This window comes from Carlito syrichta, unplaced genomic scaffold (assembly GCF_000164805.1).
Source record: "Carlito syrichta isolate Samal-C Ts95f unplaced genomic scaffold, Tarsius_syrichta-2.0.1 Scaffold304638, whole genome shotgun sequence".
Lineage (NCBI taxonomy): Eukaryota > Metazoa > Chordata > Mammalia > Primates > Tarsiidae > Carlito > Carlito syrichta.
The window spans coordinates 1333008-1353061 of record NW_007248734.1 but is presented as its reverse complement, the minus strand read 5'-3'; the positions used below and the strand labels follow the sequence as shown (position 1 = coordinate 1353061).

The 20054-nt window shown below is 39.2% G+C and overlaps 1 protein-coding gene across 1 annotated transcript in view; it reads left to right on the top strand.

Moving 5' to 3' along the window:
* LOC103262872 (FERM domain-containing protein 3) overlaps positions 1–15276 on the top strand; it is a 73141-nt gene extending 57865 nt beyond the window's left edge. The window contains exons 8-9 of the mRNA XM_008060520.1: positions 9663–10124; positions 15051–15276. Of these exons, the coding sequence (XP_008058711.1) occupies positions 9663–10124; positions 15051–15064 (476 nt within the window). The 3' untranslated portion in view covers positions 15065–15276. The remainder of the gene's footprint in view (positions 1–9662; positions 10125–15050) is intronic.
* The last annotated feature ends 4778 nt before the right edge of the window (positions 15277–20054 follow it).

Genomic DNA, 20054 nt, shown 5'->3' with positions numbered 1-20054 from the left:
TTTGTGTGCATGCTTATGCGGCTTCTATCTTGGCGATGATACAATCACAGGAGAGCTGACATATAATTAAGTGATCATATAATTTATTAGGTAAAATTTTTGAGGGTGAAAAAGGAACTTTAATAATGCTACCAAGACAACGGGCATAGAGTAGGACTGTTCCAGGCAAATGCAGATGAATGGGTGCCCAACATATAATGACACTGTGGTTTTAGCAGATGAAATGGGGCCAGTCACAGAGAAGGTTCTTGCTCCTTAGTTAGGTGAGGTGAGGGTCACCCTGAGCCTCTCAGATCTTCTCTTCAAGCAACATGGTAGTCTGGAGAAAGCATGGGCTTTGGAGTCAGACAGGCATGGATACAAACCCCTGCTGTATTGCTTTCTAGTGTTCTAGTGTGTGACCTTCACCTCCCCAAGCCTCAGTTTTCTCATCTCCTTTTGTGAATATCAGTGATTATGTACTTTAAGGTATCTCGCCATGTACAATTTTTCTTTCCATTTCTATTTTAGATCCAGGGGGTACACCTGCATGTTTTTTACATGGACATACTGTGTGGTGGGGAGGATTGGGTCTCGCCATGTAGACAGTTTTTAAAAGTCTTATTGCCCTTGTCTCCTTCTCCTCTCTCTCTGTTTAGCTATAAGTGGGACCGTTTATTGTCAGATATAATCTAAGGTGGAGCCACAGAATGCAGGAACTGGGAGGGGTCCATTTCACAGGTAAAAAGTCCAAGACAATAGAACTGAAGTGGCACGTCTCGTGTTGCTCAGATAGCTATGGCTCAGCCGGGGGAATGCAGATGTCTTGTATCCCAGGTCACGGCTCTTTCTGCTCCATCCCATTGATCAGAAGTAGAGTGATGGCCTGTTCTGTTTCCCTCTCCCACTCTTCCTTCACCTTTCTCTTTCTTACCCTTGATTTAAGAGGGCAGCACAACTTCCAGAGCCAGTGTTGATTGCCAAGCTGATCAACACAGGTAGGTCACTTAGAGAAGGATGGTTTCCACTTTGAGAAGGATGGTTCTGGTCAGTAAGCAGCAAATAGGTGAAGTCCGTAGAGACCTGATAATTTCACAGTGCACTTGAACTGTGGTTGCCAGCACTCTTGGACCCAGTGATCCCCTGTAAAAGCAAGCACCGTGTCATGTTTTCTTGACCATCTTGAGATGCAACTTATAGGAAACACAGTCTACCGACACTTCACATTAAAGTCAAACTACTGCTTTGACTGCACTATAAAGAGAAAGTAGAAGTAAATCGTTTATGATACAGTGATAAAGGTTTTTTCCTAGCATGACTCCTCAGGAGGCAGAAAAGGTGTGAGAAGCTTGGAAAAGGAGGGGAATGAGTATTAAGGGAATCAGCTAACAGAGGTAGGGTGGTAATATGTGCTACCACACAGGCAACTTGAAACCTTGGGCATCCCTGATGGTGATGTGATATTCTGAACTGCTAAACAACTCCCAGCAAAAGTCTTCCTTCAATTTATCCAGTGGTTGCATTTCTGGGAAATTCAAAATTTGTTACAATGACACCCCAGATGCTTTAGATTTAAATATAAAACAGAGGTAGGTTACAGATTCAGATCATTATAAATAGGAGTTTCATTTATATGAATAATATCTGATATTCTGACATTTGGAATTGTGTGGACTATTCACAATAGCAAAAACATGGAACCAACCATGCTGCCCATCGAAACCGGACTGGATTAAAAAAATGTGGTACATATATGCAATGGAATATTACACAGCCATAAAGAAGGACAAACATATGGACTTTGCAGCAACTTGGATGGATTTAGAGTCCATAATACTCAGCGATCTATCACAGAAACAAAGAACAGAGTACCACATGTTCTCACTCAAAAGCAGACCCTGTACATTTACCACAATACTATAAGAAAGGGATTGGCAGTCGTGGGATACAGCTGGGGTGGGGTGGGCTGGCCCAAACATCAATAAGCGTACCTGATCTCAAACCAGGCAAAGTGGGGACCGAAGGGAAGCCCAAACTTTACCTGTACGATGACCACTTGTATACCTAACCCTGAATTGCACCCCGCATCTTTAAAATAAAAAAATTAATTAATTAAAAAGTTTTTTTGAAAACGAAAGTTGTGTGGTATGCAAACACGTCTTTTGTCTTGTAGGACCATCCTATACACTTTGGCATGTCTGTTTCCCTGACCCCATCGTCCTAATGACACTAATCTCTCCAATCACTATGATGTCTAAAAAGCCTCTGTGATATTCTAAAACACCCTCCTCCCTGCTGAATGGTGGTGCTGCTTTCTTTGTAGCACTGCCCTGAAGGTTTAATGGGCATTCCATAGCCAGGTGTCAGCACAGGGTGTCTCAGGGCACCTCAGAGGGAACCAGCATGGTGGTTTCCAGTGATACCATTTGCCAAAGCCTCCCAGGGTAGAGAAAGGCCTTGTGCTCACAGGGCCAGCGTCGGGGCCAAGGTAGAAGGAGCAGGACGTAAAGCTGAAGGAATGTCTCCTGCAAAGTGAGCCAGTTTGTTTTCAACCAGATGACAGTGATGACAATGCCGATTCCACACAGGAAGGACATCGTCAAGTGGGTTTAGAGTTACCCCAAGGAACCCAGACTGATCCGTTATATTCTGATATCACCATTTTGTCCCCTAAGTGTTTTTGCTCATTTTCCTTTTCTCCACATTTTCGTCCTTTCCACAACTTGTGAGAGAGTTAAGGGTATTAGTGTCCTCATTTTAGTACCTTTTTTTTTTCCGCTGATGACACCCAGTATTGCATTGCTTTGTTCCTAAATATCATCGTGCACAGGCACATTAGACAAGGGTTGTTATCCGGGCTCTCGAGCTGATTTGGATACACACAAGCTGCTGGAAACCTCAGTTGTAACATTTGGATTCTGTCCCAAATATGCCTAGAGTAAGCAGAGAGGCTGTTTCTGAGTGTAAGTGTGAGCTCTGCTCATTCTATTTTTGCTTGCCACCAATTTGGCTGTATTTTGCCTTTGGCCATGAGATAAAAAGTAGCTTCTCTAGTTAATGGCATCTATCAGTAGCCTGCCCAGTAGGTAGCATTGTGATGCCTGGTTTATCTTTAGGGAATACTAGGATCTATGTGAATGGTGCAGATGGGAATGAGCAGTGCACAACCTGCTTGACTGTACACGGCAGGCACTCTGCCTGTACCTCATCAGTCTTTTCCATTAGCACCTTTTTATTATTGGCATTTCACTTTATAAGACATTTCTTCAAGTTCAATAGTAACAACAATGGTATAAAACATATAATTATATTGTTATACTAAAAGGTAATAATAGCTAACATTTGTTTCCTGTGTGTAAGAAACTTTATAGCTATTATCTAATTTTAATTGGGCTGGATAATTATATACATTTGAAAGCTATTTTCTTAAGTCATTGTCATTTTACTTCTAAAACAAAAAAGTTATTAACCTTATTATTTGAGCTCTGTGAATATATTCAGGAGGCATCTCTGATATGGATGAAATAAAATAAATTTAATGAGGCAGTGTGGATAATCTTATTTAGTATTTCTGTTCTCTGTATGTTACTGTTAAAATTCACCAGAAAAGGTGCATAGGAAATTTTAGATAGATGTTCGTATGATACTATGAGGAAAATTAAGAGAATATGGATAGCCAGCTATAATAAAATTCACCCTGTATTCTATATTGATGTATATGTTAATAAAATGATATCGTTTGATAATAGATCAAATGAGATAGTAATTCCTAATTTCGATCACTTTCTTTTTTGCTACAGGGGACAATATTTACACATCCATACTTTCATATAACCCTTCCCCAGCCTATGAGATAGATGTTACTTGTGTAGTTAAACAGAGTTCCAAGAATATCAAGGAACTTTTAATTACATAGTAACTAAGTCTCATAACATAAGTAGATGACAGAGCTGGGATTTAAACCCAGGGTTGTTCAACCTTTGTTGGGTCCTCTTCTACTCTACCCCACAGCCTCACAATTTAAGCATAAAGAAGAGGGAAAAGTATATTTAACACCCATCATTAGAAAAATGATGAAAGGGAAGAAAGCATTGATTTCCTTGTCTGCCTCATGCTTTTCAGAAAAATAAGTGGATACTTCTGTCATTGAGATTAAAGCACTAGAACACTGAGTGACTTGAAACAGAAATCCAGCTGACTTTTATTACAGCAGCATTTATAGACTGGCGGCCTGTATGCCTAAAAGACCCACAGGTGCATTTTTGTGTGGGCAGCACAGCTGTTTTTTAAAGTTTGAACTTCAAAGCTTTTAGATGGAGCTCAAAATTATCAGTTCTTCCCAGTCACCACCACTCCCTATAGTCCCACGCTTGGGCCACACCCATTCACATTAGTCACCCACCTGGCCTGTGGAGACCCTGGTCCTTGTGATCCCCGGGTTAGTTACTATGATTGTGTCGTCCCTAGAAGCTGCTGGTTTGCCAGTCTTCTCAGAAGAGAAATAAATGAAAGAAAAGACTAAGGGTGCTGAGGATAAAGATTAAGATTTTATATAGCATGGCTAGGGGAACCCCAACAGAGAGGGTGGCATTTGACGAAAGGCCTTCAAAGACAGAGTGCTCCAAGCAGAGGGAACAGCCAGTACGGAGGCCCTGTGGAGGGGAACATGACTCGTGTGTTTGAGAGACAGCAGGGTGGCCAGTGAGAGAAGAGAACAAAGAACAGTTGGAGTGGGAACAGTTGAAGGGTGCATTGAGTCGGGCTCCAGAAACTCCTGCAAGGACTTGGCTTTTACTCTGAGGAAGATGAGAAGCCACTGGAGTGTTGAGCAGAGGCGTGGTGAGATTGGTGTGATCCACCTTCATTTTCCCAAGGTGCTCCAGCTGCTCTGTCAGTAGTGGCCCTTACATGGGCAAGGGCTGAAGCAGGGAGACCAGAGAAGGTGCTGTTGCAATAATCTAGATGAGAAAGGATGGTTGTAATAATCTAGATGAGAAAGGATGGTGGACCAGGACAGTAGCGGTAGATGCGGTGAGAAGCTGTCGGTTGTGGCCATGTTTTGAAAGCCGAGATGTAGAAGTTGCTTGGTGGGGGGGGAGGGAAATTAAAAAAATTTCAAAATGAAATATATAATATTCTTTATGTCAAAACAGCAAATACCAATTCTATTATATAAATAGATGCATGTAAATGTATAGAAAAATATTTTAAGGCTACTTCGCACAATATTAAAATATCTGAATGGATTATGCTTTGGAGATACATACATGATAACTATTTCATAGGATTTGATAGTGATTCTCATACTGATGGGCAGTCAAAATTTTTCTAATATTTCCTTATAATAAATAAAACCACGATTAATATTGTGGTATGTTTTGTTTTAAACTACAAGTGATTTTCCAGAACAGATATATATTTTTTTCTCTTTTAATTTTTATTTAAAATTGTGGGGTACGATTCAGAGCTAGGTATACAGATATTCATCGTGCAGGTACCCTTATCGATGAGGTGTGTACCCCCATCCCCAGGCAGAAATCAACTACTGTCAATCCTGCCTCCCCAAAGTCTACTGCCACTTTCAATCCTTTTCTTATACTAATGTGGTAGTTCAAGGTTCACTCAGAACAGATATTGAGAGTAGAATCACTGAAACATAAGGTATGCAAATTTTGTCTGTTAATAAATATTATTAAATTTTAAACAAAAGTGTTCATAGCAATTCACATTTCTACCTATGATAACTAGTTCCCTCATGTTTGTCAATAGTTTCTATTATCCAGCTTCAAATTGTGACGTACAAAGGATTCATTGCTATTTTCATTTTTTTCCTGATCAATAAAGAAACTAAGCATCTTTAAAAAAAAAAAAAAGAAGTTGCTGACAGTTCCAATATGGGTATGAGTAGAGGAAACCAAGGATTTTGGACTGAATAACTGGAGGAACGGAGCTATCAACAAATACTGCAGTCTGGAAACTTGAGGTTTTTCTCACCCCCTTGTTATAGGAAAGGATATAGACGGCAGAAAGAAGACAGTGGGAGAATGGGTTGAATATTGGGAATCTTAAAGAGGAAAGGTCACACAGAAGAGGCATCCTACCCTGTCGAGCAACAGCAAAGAGCGTGGAAAATCCCTGTGATGACGGGAATAAAGAAAATAGCAAATGACAATTATCAATAACTCAAAAAATAACAGTTGCTGGAGAGGGTGTAGTGAAAAGGGAACACTTCTACACTGTTGGTGGGAGTGCAAACTAGCGCAACCTCTGTGGAAAGTAGTGTGGCAATTCCTAAAAGCTCTAACTATCAACTTCCCATATGACCCCGCAATCCTCCTACTGGGAATATACCCTGAAGAACTCAAGTCACTCTATCAAAAAGATACCTGCACACAAATGTTTATCACAGCATTGTTCACAATAGCAAGAACCTGGAATCAACCATGCTGTCCATCAAAAGAGAACTGGATTTAAAAAATGTAGTACATATACACGATGGAATACTACGCAGCCATAAAAAAGAACAAAATCATGAATTTTGCAGCAACCTGGATGGAGCTAGAGTCTATAATACTGAGTGACCTCTCACAGAAACAAAGATCTGAGTATCACATGTTCTCACTCATATAGTGGACCTTGAACATCTATCGTAATACTATAAGAAAGGGATTGACAGTGGTGGGAAACTATGAGCGGGGGGAGAGAGGAGAAGGGAGGTGGGATTAACGGTAGTAAATATCTGTCTGGGAACGGGGAGACACCCTTTATCAACAAGGGTGCCTGAATGAAACATTTTGTGTACCTAACCCTTAACTGTACCCCACAATACCAAAATAAAAAATATTGATAAAAAAAAAAAGAAAATAGCAAAAGGAGTGGAAGTGGCCTTCAAAGAGCAGTGCCACGGCTCACCTACAATATGTTACCTTCCACACTTTCCTGAAGAGGCCAGTGCAGTGAGTCTCCTGTTGGGGACAGGGGACGCCCCCATGGGTCAAGCCTTTCAAAAAGCTGTAACTCTTTTCTTCCTTCTCTACACTGTAGTCTACACTCCCTTCAGGTTTCATGGAATATTGTACGGCAGTAGACAATTTGTGGCTTGCATTTATTTTTTTATTCCAGTTGAGGTGAAGATCACACAGCAGAAATCATTTTGAAGTGAACAATTGAGTGGCATTTAGGACATTTCACAGGGTGGTGCAACTCACACCTCTATCCAGTTCGTTGTTATTACTAAATGGTATTTCATAGTACAGATGCACTACATTTTGTTTTTCCACTCACCTGTGGATGGATATTTTGGGTTGTTTCCAGTCTTTGGATATTGCGAATCTATAAATATGGTTTATTTCTCTATTTGTTTCACTTTTCAAAATAATTTTTCATGGCCACGTCGAAGACATTTTGTTGCAGAGGTTTGCACATCTTTCGTTAAATTTATCCCTAAGTATTTTATGTTTTTTGGAATGTAAATAGAATTGTTTTTGTAAATTTTACTTTTCTAATGTTTGCAGTTAGTATAGAATTTAAATATAATGAAGTGTTTTTATGGTTTCTGACTCTTTATTTTCATAAAACACATTTTATACTTGTAAGGTTTTTAATATTTACCTATATTTTCTTTTGCTACATTTATAAATTTCTTTTTTTTCAACATTAGAATCCAGAGTTTTATTTCTCTGTAAAAATGGTGTTTGCCGTCATTATTCTGAACAACTTCTGATATAGAGCAAGCATATTTTCCATGCCTTAGTAAACTGTCTTACTTCTAAGTTTGGATTCAACATTTTATTTGTGCCTTCAATGTCATGATAGAACTCTAAGAGTACCTTTTTTTTTTGAGTTGGAGTCTCACTCTGTCGCCCAGACTGGAGTGCAGTGGCCGCTCCCGGCCACCGCAGCCTCGACCTGCTGGGCTCCGGCGATCCTTCCGCCTCAGCCTTCCGAGTAGCCGGAATTACAGGCACGTGCTACCATGCCTGGCTGATTTTTTGATTTCTTGTAGAGATGAGGTCTTGCCAAGTTGCCCAGGCGAGTCTCGAACCCACGGACTCAGGCAATCCACTCACTTCAGCCTCCCAAAGTGTGGGATTATAGGCTGAGCCACCGAGCCCGGCTAAGGGTACCTTTAATGTGGAGTTTTTCACCAGTGTCACTTCCTTGGGGAATCTTTATCCTTTTCTTTCTTTCTTTTTTTTTTTTTCATTTAGGTTAATAAGTTTGCCTTCACAATGTTTCTCTGGCTGCACATCTAGTCTCTAGAACAACAGAAATCTCAACATTCCCACATCACCTATTTCTTTTATAGCTTTATTTGCATTCTATTTACATTTTGTTTTCAGTGTTATCATTTGATATTTTTGCTGTATGTTCATCCTTGTTGCTCCATACCCTCTCAGTTCTGTTCTTTAAAATGCATGAAGGTTTATTGAAGGAGACAAAAAAGAAACATACTGGGAACTGCTAGGCTTCTACCTATTTTTCTTTTTCTTTTTTTTCTGAGTAGCTGGGACTACAGGCATGTGCCACCACGCTAGCTAATTGTTTATATTTTTTGGTCAAGGTGAGGTTTCTTTAGCTGCCTACGCCAGTCTGAAACTCCTGGGCTCAAGGGATTCTCCCATTGTGGCCCGCCAAAGTGCTGGGATGACAGGTGTGAGCCACCATGCCTGACCTGAATTTGCCTTTTTTTTTTAATTTTTAATTTTTTTATTTGAAAGATGTGGGGTACAATTCAGGGTTAGGTCTACCAATGTTCGTTATGTAGGTACCCTTGTTGATGAAGTGTGTCCTCTGTTCCCCAGGCAGATTCCTACTACTGCCAATTCCGCTCCCTGTCCCCCCAACCCCCAGCAATTTCCCTCTGCTTCCAATCCTTTTCTCATAGTATTATAATTGTTCAAGATCTACTTATGAGTGAGAACATGTGATACTCAGTTATTTCTTTCTGTGATAGATCACTCATTATAGACTCTAAGTCCATCCAAGTTGGGCAGCTCTTATAAAATAATACCAACAGGAGTGGTGTCATAGACATGTTTATTCTAAAATGCTAAATGAAAGGAGTAAGATTTAGCTTACGCACGTAATATGATTGCAGTTTTATAAAACTAGATCTTAAAATTGTGTCTAGAATTAAGACTAAAATGCAATACATAAAAATAATAAAGTTATCATTGAATGGTAGATTCTATAGTGTTCCTATAATGCTATAGTGGAAGACAGTATTGACTTCTAAAAGACGCCACTCATAATTATTGTATAATAGTGATTTATTGTCATTTTATCCTTGCAAACATGACCAGAATTGGAGGTTTGCCATTCAGAATTGCACACATAAATGTTGTAAATAGGGCCAACCATTTGAGAAGTGTTGCTTACTTTGAGCTTAGCATGTTGACCTTAGAACTTAACGGTACAGGATCTGTTATTAACAGGACTTTGTTTAAAGTCAGGATTCCACAGAACAATTTCACAGATTCCTTAAATTCCTAGTTCTTCTTTTCTTTTCGGTGTTTGCCTTCAGATTTTTATGAAAAAAGAAAATTTGAAGTTTAAAGTTAAAATACGGGGCAAGTCCCTCAGGTCCCCTCCCGCTGTGGGAGCTTTTCTGTCCTCTCAATAAATCTTGCTTGCCGAAAATAATTAATTAATTAAATGACAGTACAACGGTCTCTTTTCAGGTGTTCCGTTGCCTAAAGAGGACACCATTTCTGCCCCCTTGATCTCCAGCTCCCCCGTGAAGGAAGCCCGGGACTATGAAGACCCCCCGAGTGAAGAGGATGATAAAATCCAAGAAGAGCCCTTAACCATCTCTGAACTAGCCTACAACCCAAGTGCCAGCCTGCTCCCCACCCCTGTGGATGACGATGAGATTGACATGCTCTTTGACTGTCCATCCAGGCTCGAGTTGGAAAGAGAAGACACAGATTCGTTTGAGGAACTGGAAGCAGACGAAAACGCCTTTTTGATTGCTGAAGAGGAAGAGCTGAAGGAGGCTCGCCGAGCATTGTCGTGGAGCTACGACATTCTGACCGGCCATATTCGGGTGAACCCGCTGGTCAAGAGTTTTTCCAGGCTCCTTGTGGTGGGCCTGGGACTGCTGCTTTTTGTATTTCCCCTGCTCCTCCTCCTTTTGGAGTCAGGTATTGATCTCTCCTTCTTATGTGAAATCCGCCAGACACCAGAGTTTGAGCAGTTTCACTATGAATACTACTGTCCCCTCAAGGAGTGGGTGGCTGGGAAGGTCAACCTCATCCTCTACATGCTGGGTTGCTCGTGAAGTTAATATCTCATATGACTAAGGGCTATATTCAATACTAGTAATTTTTTTCCCCCGGTAAATGCCTGGTTCTGAATGGTCATGGGGCTGTCAACAGGTATACCTTACTCATAACTGATTCTTCAGACCCTTAAGTTAGCTTTCCATAACTCGCTACCTTTAAATAAGTTTCAATCAGATGTAGTTATTTTAGTTACAGGTCAGGAAGATGACCTTGAAATAACCAAAAAATACGTTTATTTTCTATTATAGTGTAGACACACTCTTTATCTATTATATCATAATACATAATATACTGGACTGATTAGATTTTCCTATTTCTAATAGTTGATGCTATTACAAGCCAAAAGGTTCAGAATCAGAATTTTAGTAAAAACCCAAGAGAAAGTTTTTGAATATAATCCTTAGTGAAAACGATGTCCTCTAACCAATGCCTATACAATGAAATTTATGCTGGGTTTTTGGTTTTGTTTTTTTAAAAATATTTTTATGTGTTCAAACTATTTTGGTAAATTTTTAGCAAAAAAAAAAAAAAAAAAAAGAAGAAGCCTCCTGGAGTTATTTACATGTACAGATTGTAAGACTAATGCACAAAGGGTATATCAGAAATTTTTTAATGTTTTGGCGCTGGTTTGTTTTTTAAAATATTTTTGGCTGGAAAAAATCCCATCATTTGTTATTATCTTCACTGAGGTAGAAACTGAGTAGAAAGACACTGTAGTAAGTAAGCTGCTGAAACAGGTAACGGACCTGGAGGACGTTGAAATGGAGGGTATTAAATGGACACAGACTGGTCCATTTTTCAAAGTATTTGGACAAGAAGACTTATTCTTTCATTTGTATTCTGTCCATATCTTTTGGCTGGGAAAGCAGAATGGTTTTAAAAGAAAGTGAAAATTTAAAGGAAAAAAATGTAAAAGATATGCTAGTTAACTGCATGTTAGTGTACATTAACCGAAGAGTGGAAGCAGATAGGAACTGGACAAGTGGAAAGTGAAAAAGAAAGAGTCTGGTGAGGCTGGTAGGCAAGAGGTGGTAGGAAAGATTTACCGTTGTATGGAAGTGATGGTGACGCAAAGGACAGTGCCCTCACTGTCCAAGTTAATATGAACTTGTTTAAGTGGATCTAAATAAAAGTGGAGAAACTTTAGGTACATTTTTTGGGTCCCTCATGCCATTTGTTGTGATTATGTAGAAGAAACTTCAAAAGCGTGTTTGTATGTATGTGTGTGTATGTGTGTGTGTGTGTGTGTGTGTGTGTGAGAGAGAGAGAGAGAGAGAGAGAGAGAATCAAAAGCGTGTTTGTATGTGTGTGTGTGTGTGTGTGTGTGTGTGTGTGTGTGTGTGTGAGTGTGAGAGAGAGAGAGAGAGAGAGAGAGAGAGAGAGAGAGAGAGAGAGAGAGAGAGAATGAGAATAAATGACATTTTGATGAAAGCCAATGATCATCCTTTGTGGTAGTCAATAGTCAATATATTCTTTTCCTTTCTGGTTCCCGTAAGATCTTAACTCATTTATAACTGGAACTTCCATTGAGAAAATGGAGGGCACTTATCAGAATCAGATGACATATCATTTCAGCTTGGGTAAAGTAGTGACATTACTCCCTAATCAGACAGTAGAGGGGACAAATGCTCTAGTACCTTCCTTCATACCATTAGATCTGTGACAGAAGGGTCTGATGTCTTCCCCATGCAGACTACTTCCCAACACCGTATTCTAAGGGAGAAAGAAAGGAATCTAGAGCTTAATGGCACGGGGCACAGAATTTCTCCATGGATTGAACACGTTTTGCTGCCTTCATTTATGAAGATACAGGGCCCACGTGAAATCTTTCTCCGACTCTAGTGAAACTCCAACCCTATCATTAGCACAGTTTCTAAATTGGGCATTCCAGTTCTTCTCGGAAGTCAGTTCATGAAGCCTTCAGTTGAACAAACATTAATGTATATTTGCTATTAAGTTTGCAGGGAATTTTTGTGCTTTTATTGATTTATTTTGCTTTCTTAAATAGAGTGTTTAATACCTGAAATTTGACAATGATATAGAAATATATCTTCTATCGTTGGAACCCTCACCAGTTTCGAATGGAAGTTTTTATTTTTCCTCTTTTTTTCTCATATGACTTTTTTTTGGAGTTGGAGTCTCACTCTGTCACTCAGACTGGAGTGTAGTGGCCGCTCCCGGCCACCGCAGCCTCGCCTGCTGGGCTCCGGCGATCCTCCCACCTCAGCCTTCCAAGTAGCTGGAACTACAGGCGTGCACTACCACGCCCGGCTAATTTTTTGATTTATTGTAGAGATGAAGTCTCGCCAAGTTGCCCAGGCGGGTCTCGAACCTGTGGGCTCAGGCCATCCACTCACCTCAGCCTCCCAAAGGCGCGGGACGACAGGCTGAGCCACCGAGCCCGGCTTCTCATATGACTTCTAAGTCATCCTTTGTGGCATAAAAGTACTCTAGCATTGTCTACACAAAATTAGTCCCCCTTTCTTATCATATATCATATATTTTTTTCTTGAGATTCTAACCATGACAAATCATCTAGCCCTCACCTTTCCAAAATAATATTAGATAACATATTTTAAATCGTGGAAGTAGTGATATTTTCCATAGTAAAGTATTTGAAAAAATTACAGAATAAATATTACATGCAATCCAATTGTGCAGATTTATATTAAGAACTAATAAATTTATTATTTTAACATTTCCAGCTAACATCGTTTTTCTCTTAGGCAGACACTTCCTTGTTGAATAGAAATGTTTTCAAGTGAAGGAGTTGGCAGATTAGGGTCTGCTGAATTTAAAAAATAGCCATCCAAAGTTACACTGGAATCCTGAAACGCCATTTGCTCGGCATTGAATTAGAGTCTTCTAGAAACATCCATTTGAGTTTTGTTAGAAGATAGTCACCAGTTGCCTAAATCAAATGAGGAAGAGACTGCTTCCAAAGAGGGACAGTATATAATATAGTGAGATACAGAGTTCAAAGCAAGAGTGTGAGTATATGTATATTCCATATTATTGATACATGTGTGTTACATAATGAACCTGTATATATGTGTGTCTTTGGATAGACACATGATATGCCCTTTATTCATAGTTGTGCTTATTTTGCCCCAATTGAGGAATTTATGACAAGTTATTGTTCTTTTTTCCCTCTCAGATATCATGGTGGGTAAAACTCACAGCCTCAAAGGTTTAAATTTTCCATGAAAACTACCATGTGTACATTTGTGGATATACACACACACACTTATATGGCAAATACATATACACACAATCTTGTCTTTAGTGCTAATGCAAGCTGGGTCATGAAAACATTGTAGGTAACGTACGCATTTCTGTCTGTGCTTGAAACATATTGTAAAATGTATGTATTTGGAATATATTTTGTGGTTTGTCTAATATTTATAATCACATCTCGGGGTGAATTTATGAGTTGATTTCATTAAAATACTAGAGATATGGGGGCCATGTTACTGTGATTGGAGCCTTACCTTTGTATAGTGAAATTTGCATTTCTATGTCAACATCCAGATTGTTTTATATGTTAATATGGTGACAGGAATCCCTAATAAAAATACTCTGGGGTAAAAATAATTTTGCAATCATTCAGTTTATTTAAAGTAAAGTTGTATAGTCAGCCTGTAGAAAACTACAGAAGGATAACCTGTAGGACTGTGAAATGAGGTCAACATAGAGTGGTGATAGTATTTTTAAAAAATCCCAGGTAATGAATGAGATTAACCCTTTGCCAAGAGAGGGCTAAAACCAGCCATCCAGGCCCAAAGTAGAAATATTGGCACTGGGAATGTACTGAAACATAAAAAGAAATATATGATCTAATTAATGATATTAAGATAACAGGAGAATTATAAATGCATAGAAAAAAATATAAGAGGGGGCTTCTAGACAGGCAGGTGGATGAATGTCAGGGTGCTAGAAATTAATGTCATCACCACTGGCCAGACCAGTGGTGATCACTCCTGCATCAGACTCTTAACTCTGTGATACTTGCCATTAAACTTCTCTTTCCATCTGTTCACGGGCCCCGGAAGAATCTTATGATTCCACTTCTATTCTCCTCTCCATACAACATAGCCTTGACACGTCTTCTGCATAGGTTTAACACAAAGCTAAGAACTCCACATATGACAGTCAAACTAGAAGGTGTTACTTGGAATGAAACAAAAGGCATGGCTCTCTTTATTAGTTGGAATACCATAGCTGTCGAGTCAAATTGGCCCTCAGCTATGGTGGCCTCTTAAATCTGTCAGGTTCTTACTCAGCAGTCCTTAAAAGTGCAGGTTTCAGAAGATAGGCAAGACAAGGAATTAAATGATTAGTGTCCAGATTTGAGGTGAGTCATTGGATCCATAGTTCTGGCTCCAGCAACTCTAACCAGAGCCTTTGTTTGGATTAATGTCTGCTGACCCCAAAGGCTCACACAAAATGGCACTTGGGCAGTTATTCACTGAGCAGTTAGTTGAGCTCCTGACCCAATTCCCCCCCCGGGGGAAGCCTTTTTCTTTCATTCCTACATTTTCTGCTCAGCCAGATAGAAGAAACTCTACCACCAACATTCCCAAGCTGGAGAGAAAGTACTGGGGAGAGGGTTCCACTTCTGTGGTGACTTCTGGGATGGTTGCGTTGATGGGGCTTAAGTCGCTTTGGGCTGTCTTTCTCTACTGGGCGGAGACAATATGCTAAAGGTACCTGCTTACTTGTCCTCCTGCTTCTTCTCTCTCTCTCTCTCTCTCCCTTTCTCTTGGACCTGTTTTGGGCTTCCAGTCTCCATGCAGTAAACAGACCCAGCAGGACCTGCCCGTGGTGAGCTCAGCCAGGACTTGGCTCCCCATGTTCCAGCTTCGGTCTGTGACTGGGTGGGTAAGTTCAGTGAGCCCCACCCAATGGGCTCCACTGCCATCACTTCAGAGAGGAAGAAAGGAGCATCACGCAGGCTTCACATCACAGCTGTGCTCTCCAATCCATCAATAAAGCTGGTTTTAGCCCTCTCTTGGCTACTGTGTCTATTATCTACTGGGAACTGGGGTGGTGGAGGAGATGGTGGTGAATATTTGGGATCTCTGAAACGTCTAGTATAAACCAAGGAAGGAGTGGAGAAGGATGCCTCTGGCTAAACTTCAAGCATCAGGGGATGCCAGCCATTGATATCAGCGCTCACAGGCCTTGCCAATTGGTGAGAGAACTTGGGAGTCCATGTTAGTGAAAAACAGAGGGTTGGTTGGAATGACACATCCCTATTCTTTACTTTTAGCTGATGATTACCCCCACATATCTCTTTGGAAAGTGAACCGAGTCCATTAGCATGGTTTATAGAGGAAATTTCTTTCTTTCTTTTTTTTTTTTGAGTTAGAGTCTCACTCTGTTGCCCAGACTGGAGTGCAGTGGCCGCTCCCAGCCACCGCAGCCTTGACTTGCTGGGCTCCGGCGATCCTTCCGCCTCAGCCTTCCAAGTAGCCGGAATTACAGGCACGTGCCACCACGCCCGGCTGATTTTTTGATTTATTGTAGAGATGAGGTCTCGCTGCCCAGGCGGGTTTCGAACCCGGGAAATTTCTTAATCAGCCAAAGATATACTTTCTTTGAGTTTCAATTATTGAAACATGCCTTGCAAATTCCAGCAGCTTTTTTGGCTAACACCCATGCCTGGATTCCTCTCATCCAAATCATTATGATTAAGATAGTTGGTTCTCCAAGAAGACTACCCTTCAAGGGTGAGAACATACTGGCAAACCAATGTTCGTTTTTACTCTGACAGCCACATCCTTCATGAGAAGTTAAAAACTCAGTGTTCTGGTTTAAACATCAGTCTCCCGGAATTTCCTTAGTGTGAATCAGCTTCTTCCTACCTCAGTCATCCTGAGCTTCCTGACACCCCTGAGCTTCTGGTTCTACAAAGTTGTGAGCCAGACCCCGAACAGTGGTGGCCACCATAAAGGAACTTCTCCCAAGACATAAGGATAACCATATAATTTATCATCCAAACCAGGACTCTTTTGAGAATGAATAAGAAAGAGAGAGGAGATTCATCTCCCCAAGGTAGGGGAGGGGGCCAAAGCTAGGAAACATGGCGGCCATAGCTCAAGGAGCCACATGGATACACCAGGGTTTAACAAAGCAATGGCCAGGGAATATTTTAAATGAAGCTTCTGGCATTGGATATTTAATGCTACATACTCAATTTGTTTCCCATTAGTAATGCTTAACTTCTTGTTTAAAATGGGACATGTGGAGGGTTAAAATGATCCTGATGCTACCTTTACCTCCATATCTCTGAATTTGATATTTATCAGCTGCACATACAGAACATTAATAACCAGCTTAACTGTGAACAACTTATTCACACTAAATACACTCAAAACCAAGTTTCACAGAAAGCCAACTTTATCATTTATAAAGAGGAGTATCAGGCTTTTGGGCACTTCTTGCTGGATGCTCCACACACACTCTTTTCAGAACATAAGCTATAATGAGAACCAAACACTATTAATGAGTAGAAAGAATCACAGCTTGAAAGCTACCTTCCAGGGAAGTCCGCCCTAAACAGACCAGATGCTGCCATATTGCTGCCTGTCTCCGAAGGGCTGGAGATGCATTATATACATTTTTCTTCAAACCCCACATTTTTGCAAATTTCTTGTGGTAGAGACTGGAAGCAGATCACCAAAACCATTTTCTCTTCATTTCTGGAGCAGAATTCGATTACACTTCCAGCTATCTCCTGTCCCCCATGTAGTTAGGTGTGACCATATTTCTGAGTTCTGGCCAATGGGATTTGATAAGAAGTAATCTATATTGCTTCCAAGACTTAAGCTAGGTGTGAGCCTTCATCTGTCACTGGTCCAACACCTACAGTGACCTTTAAGTCACCAGTTGAGGATGATGGAACTTACAGCAACTTGAATTACTAAATGCCTTTGTGGAACAGAGTACCTATCTTAGTCTGTTTTATGTTACGATCACAGAATACCTGAGACTGGGTAATTTATAAACACGGAAAATTTATCGGCTCACTGTTCTGGCGACTGGGAAGTCCAGGATCAAGCAAGGGACCACATCTGGTGAGGTCACAACAAGGCTGAAGATATCACATGGGTGAGAGAAAGAGAAGTGGGGCAGGAAGGGAAGGGGTCCAAACTTATCCTTTTATCAGGAATCTACTCTCTTGATAATGACATTAATCTATTCATGGGGACTCTGCATGATCACCTGTTAAGTCCCATCTCTCAACACTGTTTCAATGGAGATTAAGATAATAGAGAAACAATAGATAAATTCTACAAATTCAAAAGTTGATTCTTTTGAAAAATGCCAATAAAATTGACAGACCTCTAGCTAGATTGATCAAGATAAAAAGAGAGAACTCAAATTACTAAAACTAAGAATGAAATAGAGGATATCAATACGAAACTTTACAGAAATAAAAAGGACTATAAGGAAATACTATGAACAACTGTATATCAACAATTTCGCTAACCTGAAAAAAAAGGAAAAATTATTAAAAGACAAAAACTAAGAAGAAATGGAAAATTGCCATAGATTGGTAACAAGTAAAAGATTGAATTAGTAATAAGAGATCTTCACACAATTAAAAGTGCAGTTTCTGATAGCTATACTGGCAAATTCTACCAAACTTTAAAAAAACAAATACCAATATTCACAAACTCTACCAAAAAACAGAGGAGGGAAAGGAACAATTCCTCATTCATTTTGAGGTCAGTATGGCCCTGAAGAAAGACAGTTTAAGAAAGTAAAAGTACAAATATATTTTATAAGCACAGATGAAAAAAATTATCAAAATATACAAGCAAACAAAATCCAGCAACATATGGACAGAATTATATTCCATGATCAAGTAGGATTTATCACAGGAATTCAAAGTTGAAGTTGCTTAACATATAAAAATCGATCAATGAGATACACGATATAAACAGAATAAAAGAAACTAAACGATCATTTCAATAAATACATTTGACAAAATCCAACAGTCTTTCACAATAAAAAAAAATTAAGTGAACTAGAAATAGATTTTTAAAATTCTCAATCTGATAAAGGCTATAAAAACCCCATAAATATCATATGTGATAGTTTTTCCCCTAGGGCTGGAATAAGTAAGACAAGAATATCTCTCTTTACTATTACTATTCAACGTTGTACTTCAAGTTGCAGACAGGACAATTAAGAGAGAAAAAGATAAAAGGTATTAGGTTGGTTGGAAAGGAATTAGTAAAACTATCCCTCCTATAACATCATGTTATGTATAGAAAACCTAAAGAAAATCAAAAAGCAGTTTTCGAACTAATGGACAAATTCAATAAGGTCACAGGATATAAGACCATTATACAAGAATCAATTAAATTTCTATATACTAGCATGAAACAGTGAAAAAATGAAATTACTTGCAATACCATCAGAAACAACCACAAAAAAATACTTAGCAAAAATAAATAAAAGAAGTGCAAGACTTATATAGTTAACAAAAAAATTATTTAAAAATTTAAAGACCTGGGGAAACACCTCTTATCAACAGGGTGCCTGAATGAAACGTAATTGTACACCTAACCCTTAACTGTACCCCACAAAACCATAATAAAAAATATTGAAAAAAAAATGTAAAGACCTAAATAAATAGAAAAACATTCCATGTTCATGGATTAGAATAATTAGTATTATCAAGATGGCAATACTTCTCAAATTGAGTTTCAGATTCAAGGCAACACCTATCAAAATCTCAGCTTTCCACTTTGTAGAATTTGACAAGCTGGTTCTAAAATTTCATATGGAAATTCAAGAGATCCAGAACAGCTAAAGCAATCTTGAAAAAAACAAAGCTAGAATACTCACACTTCCCAACTTCAAAACTTAATGTGGTGCAATCATGAGGATGGATACATAGATCCATGGAACAGAATTGTAAGTCCAGAAATAAACCCATGCATTTGAGGAAAACTTATTTCAAAAAAGGTTCCAAGACAATTCAAAGGGGAAAAAACAGTCTTTTCAACAACTGATATCCACATGCAAAATAATAAAGTTGGACTCATTCTTCACATCATATACAAGTTAACTCAAAATGGATCAAAGACCTTGATGTAAGTACTAAAATTACAAAACGTTTAGAAGAAGCATGGAAGTAGATCTTTGTGACCTTTGATTAGGGAATAATTTTTTAGATATTACAGCAACAGCACTAGTGACAAAAGAAAAACAGATAAACTGGATAATAACAGATAAATTTATACTTCAAAAGATATTGTCAAGAAAGTGAAAACATGATCCACAAAAGGGATGAAGCTGTATGTAAATCAAATATCTGATAAAATATTTGTATCAATAATATAAAAAGACTACCTACTTTTCAGTATTAAAAATCATAAACAACCCAGTTTCTAAAATGGGGAAAATATCACAATAGATATTTTGCCAAACAAAACAAAACAAATGACCAGAGAGCACACGACAAGATGCACAATATGATTAGTATTAAAGAAATCGCAAATCAAAAATTGGAATCCTTATGTACAAAGGAGACACCCCCAAACCTGTAATTATCCTTTGGGGGGTAGGCCCCTTATAGTCATTCAGAAGTTGTTCCTCTTGATCAAATGGTCAACCTAAGTTTTTATCTGGAGGTTCTGAGATGGTTGCATCATGATTTGTGAAAGCAATGTCCTGAGTTGTGGCAAACAGCTGACTGATTCTTCCACCATGATAATGCACCTGTTCATACTATGCTGAGTGTTCAGCAGTTTCTGACTCAAAATGGCATAA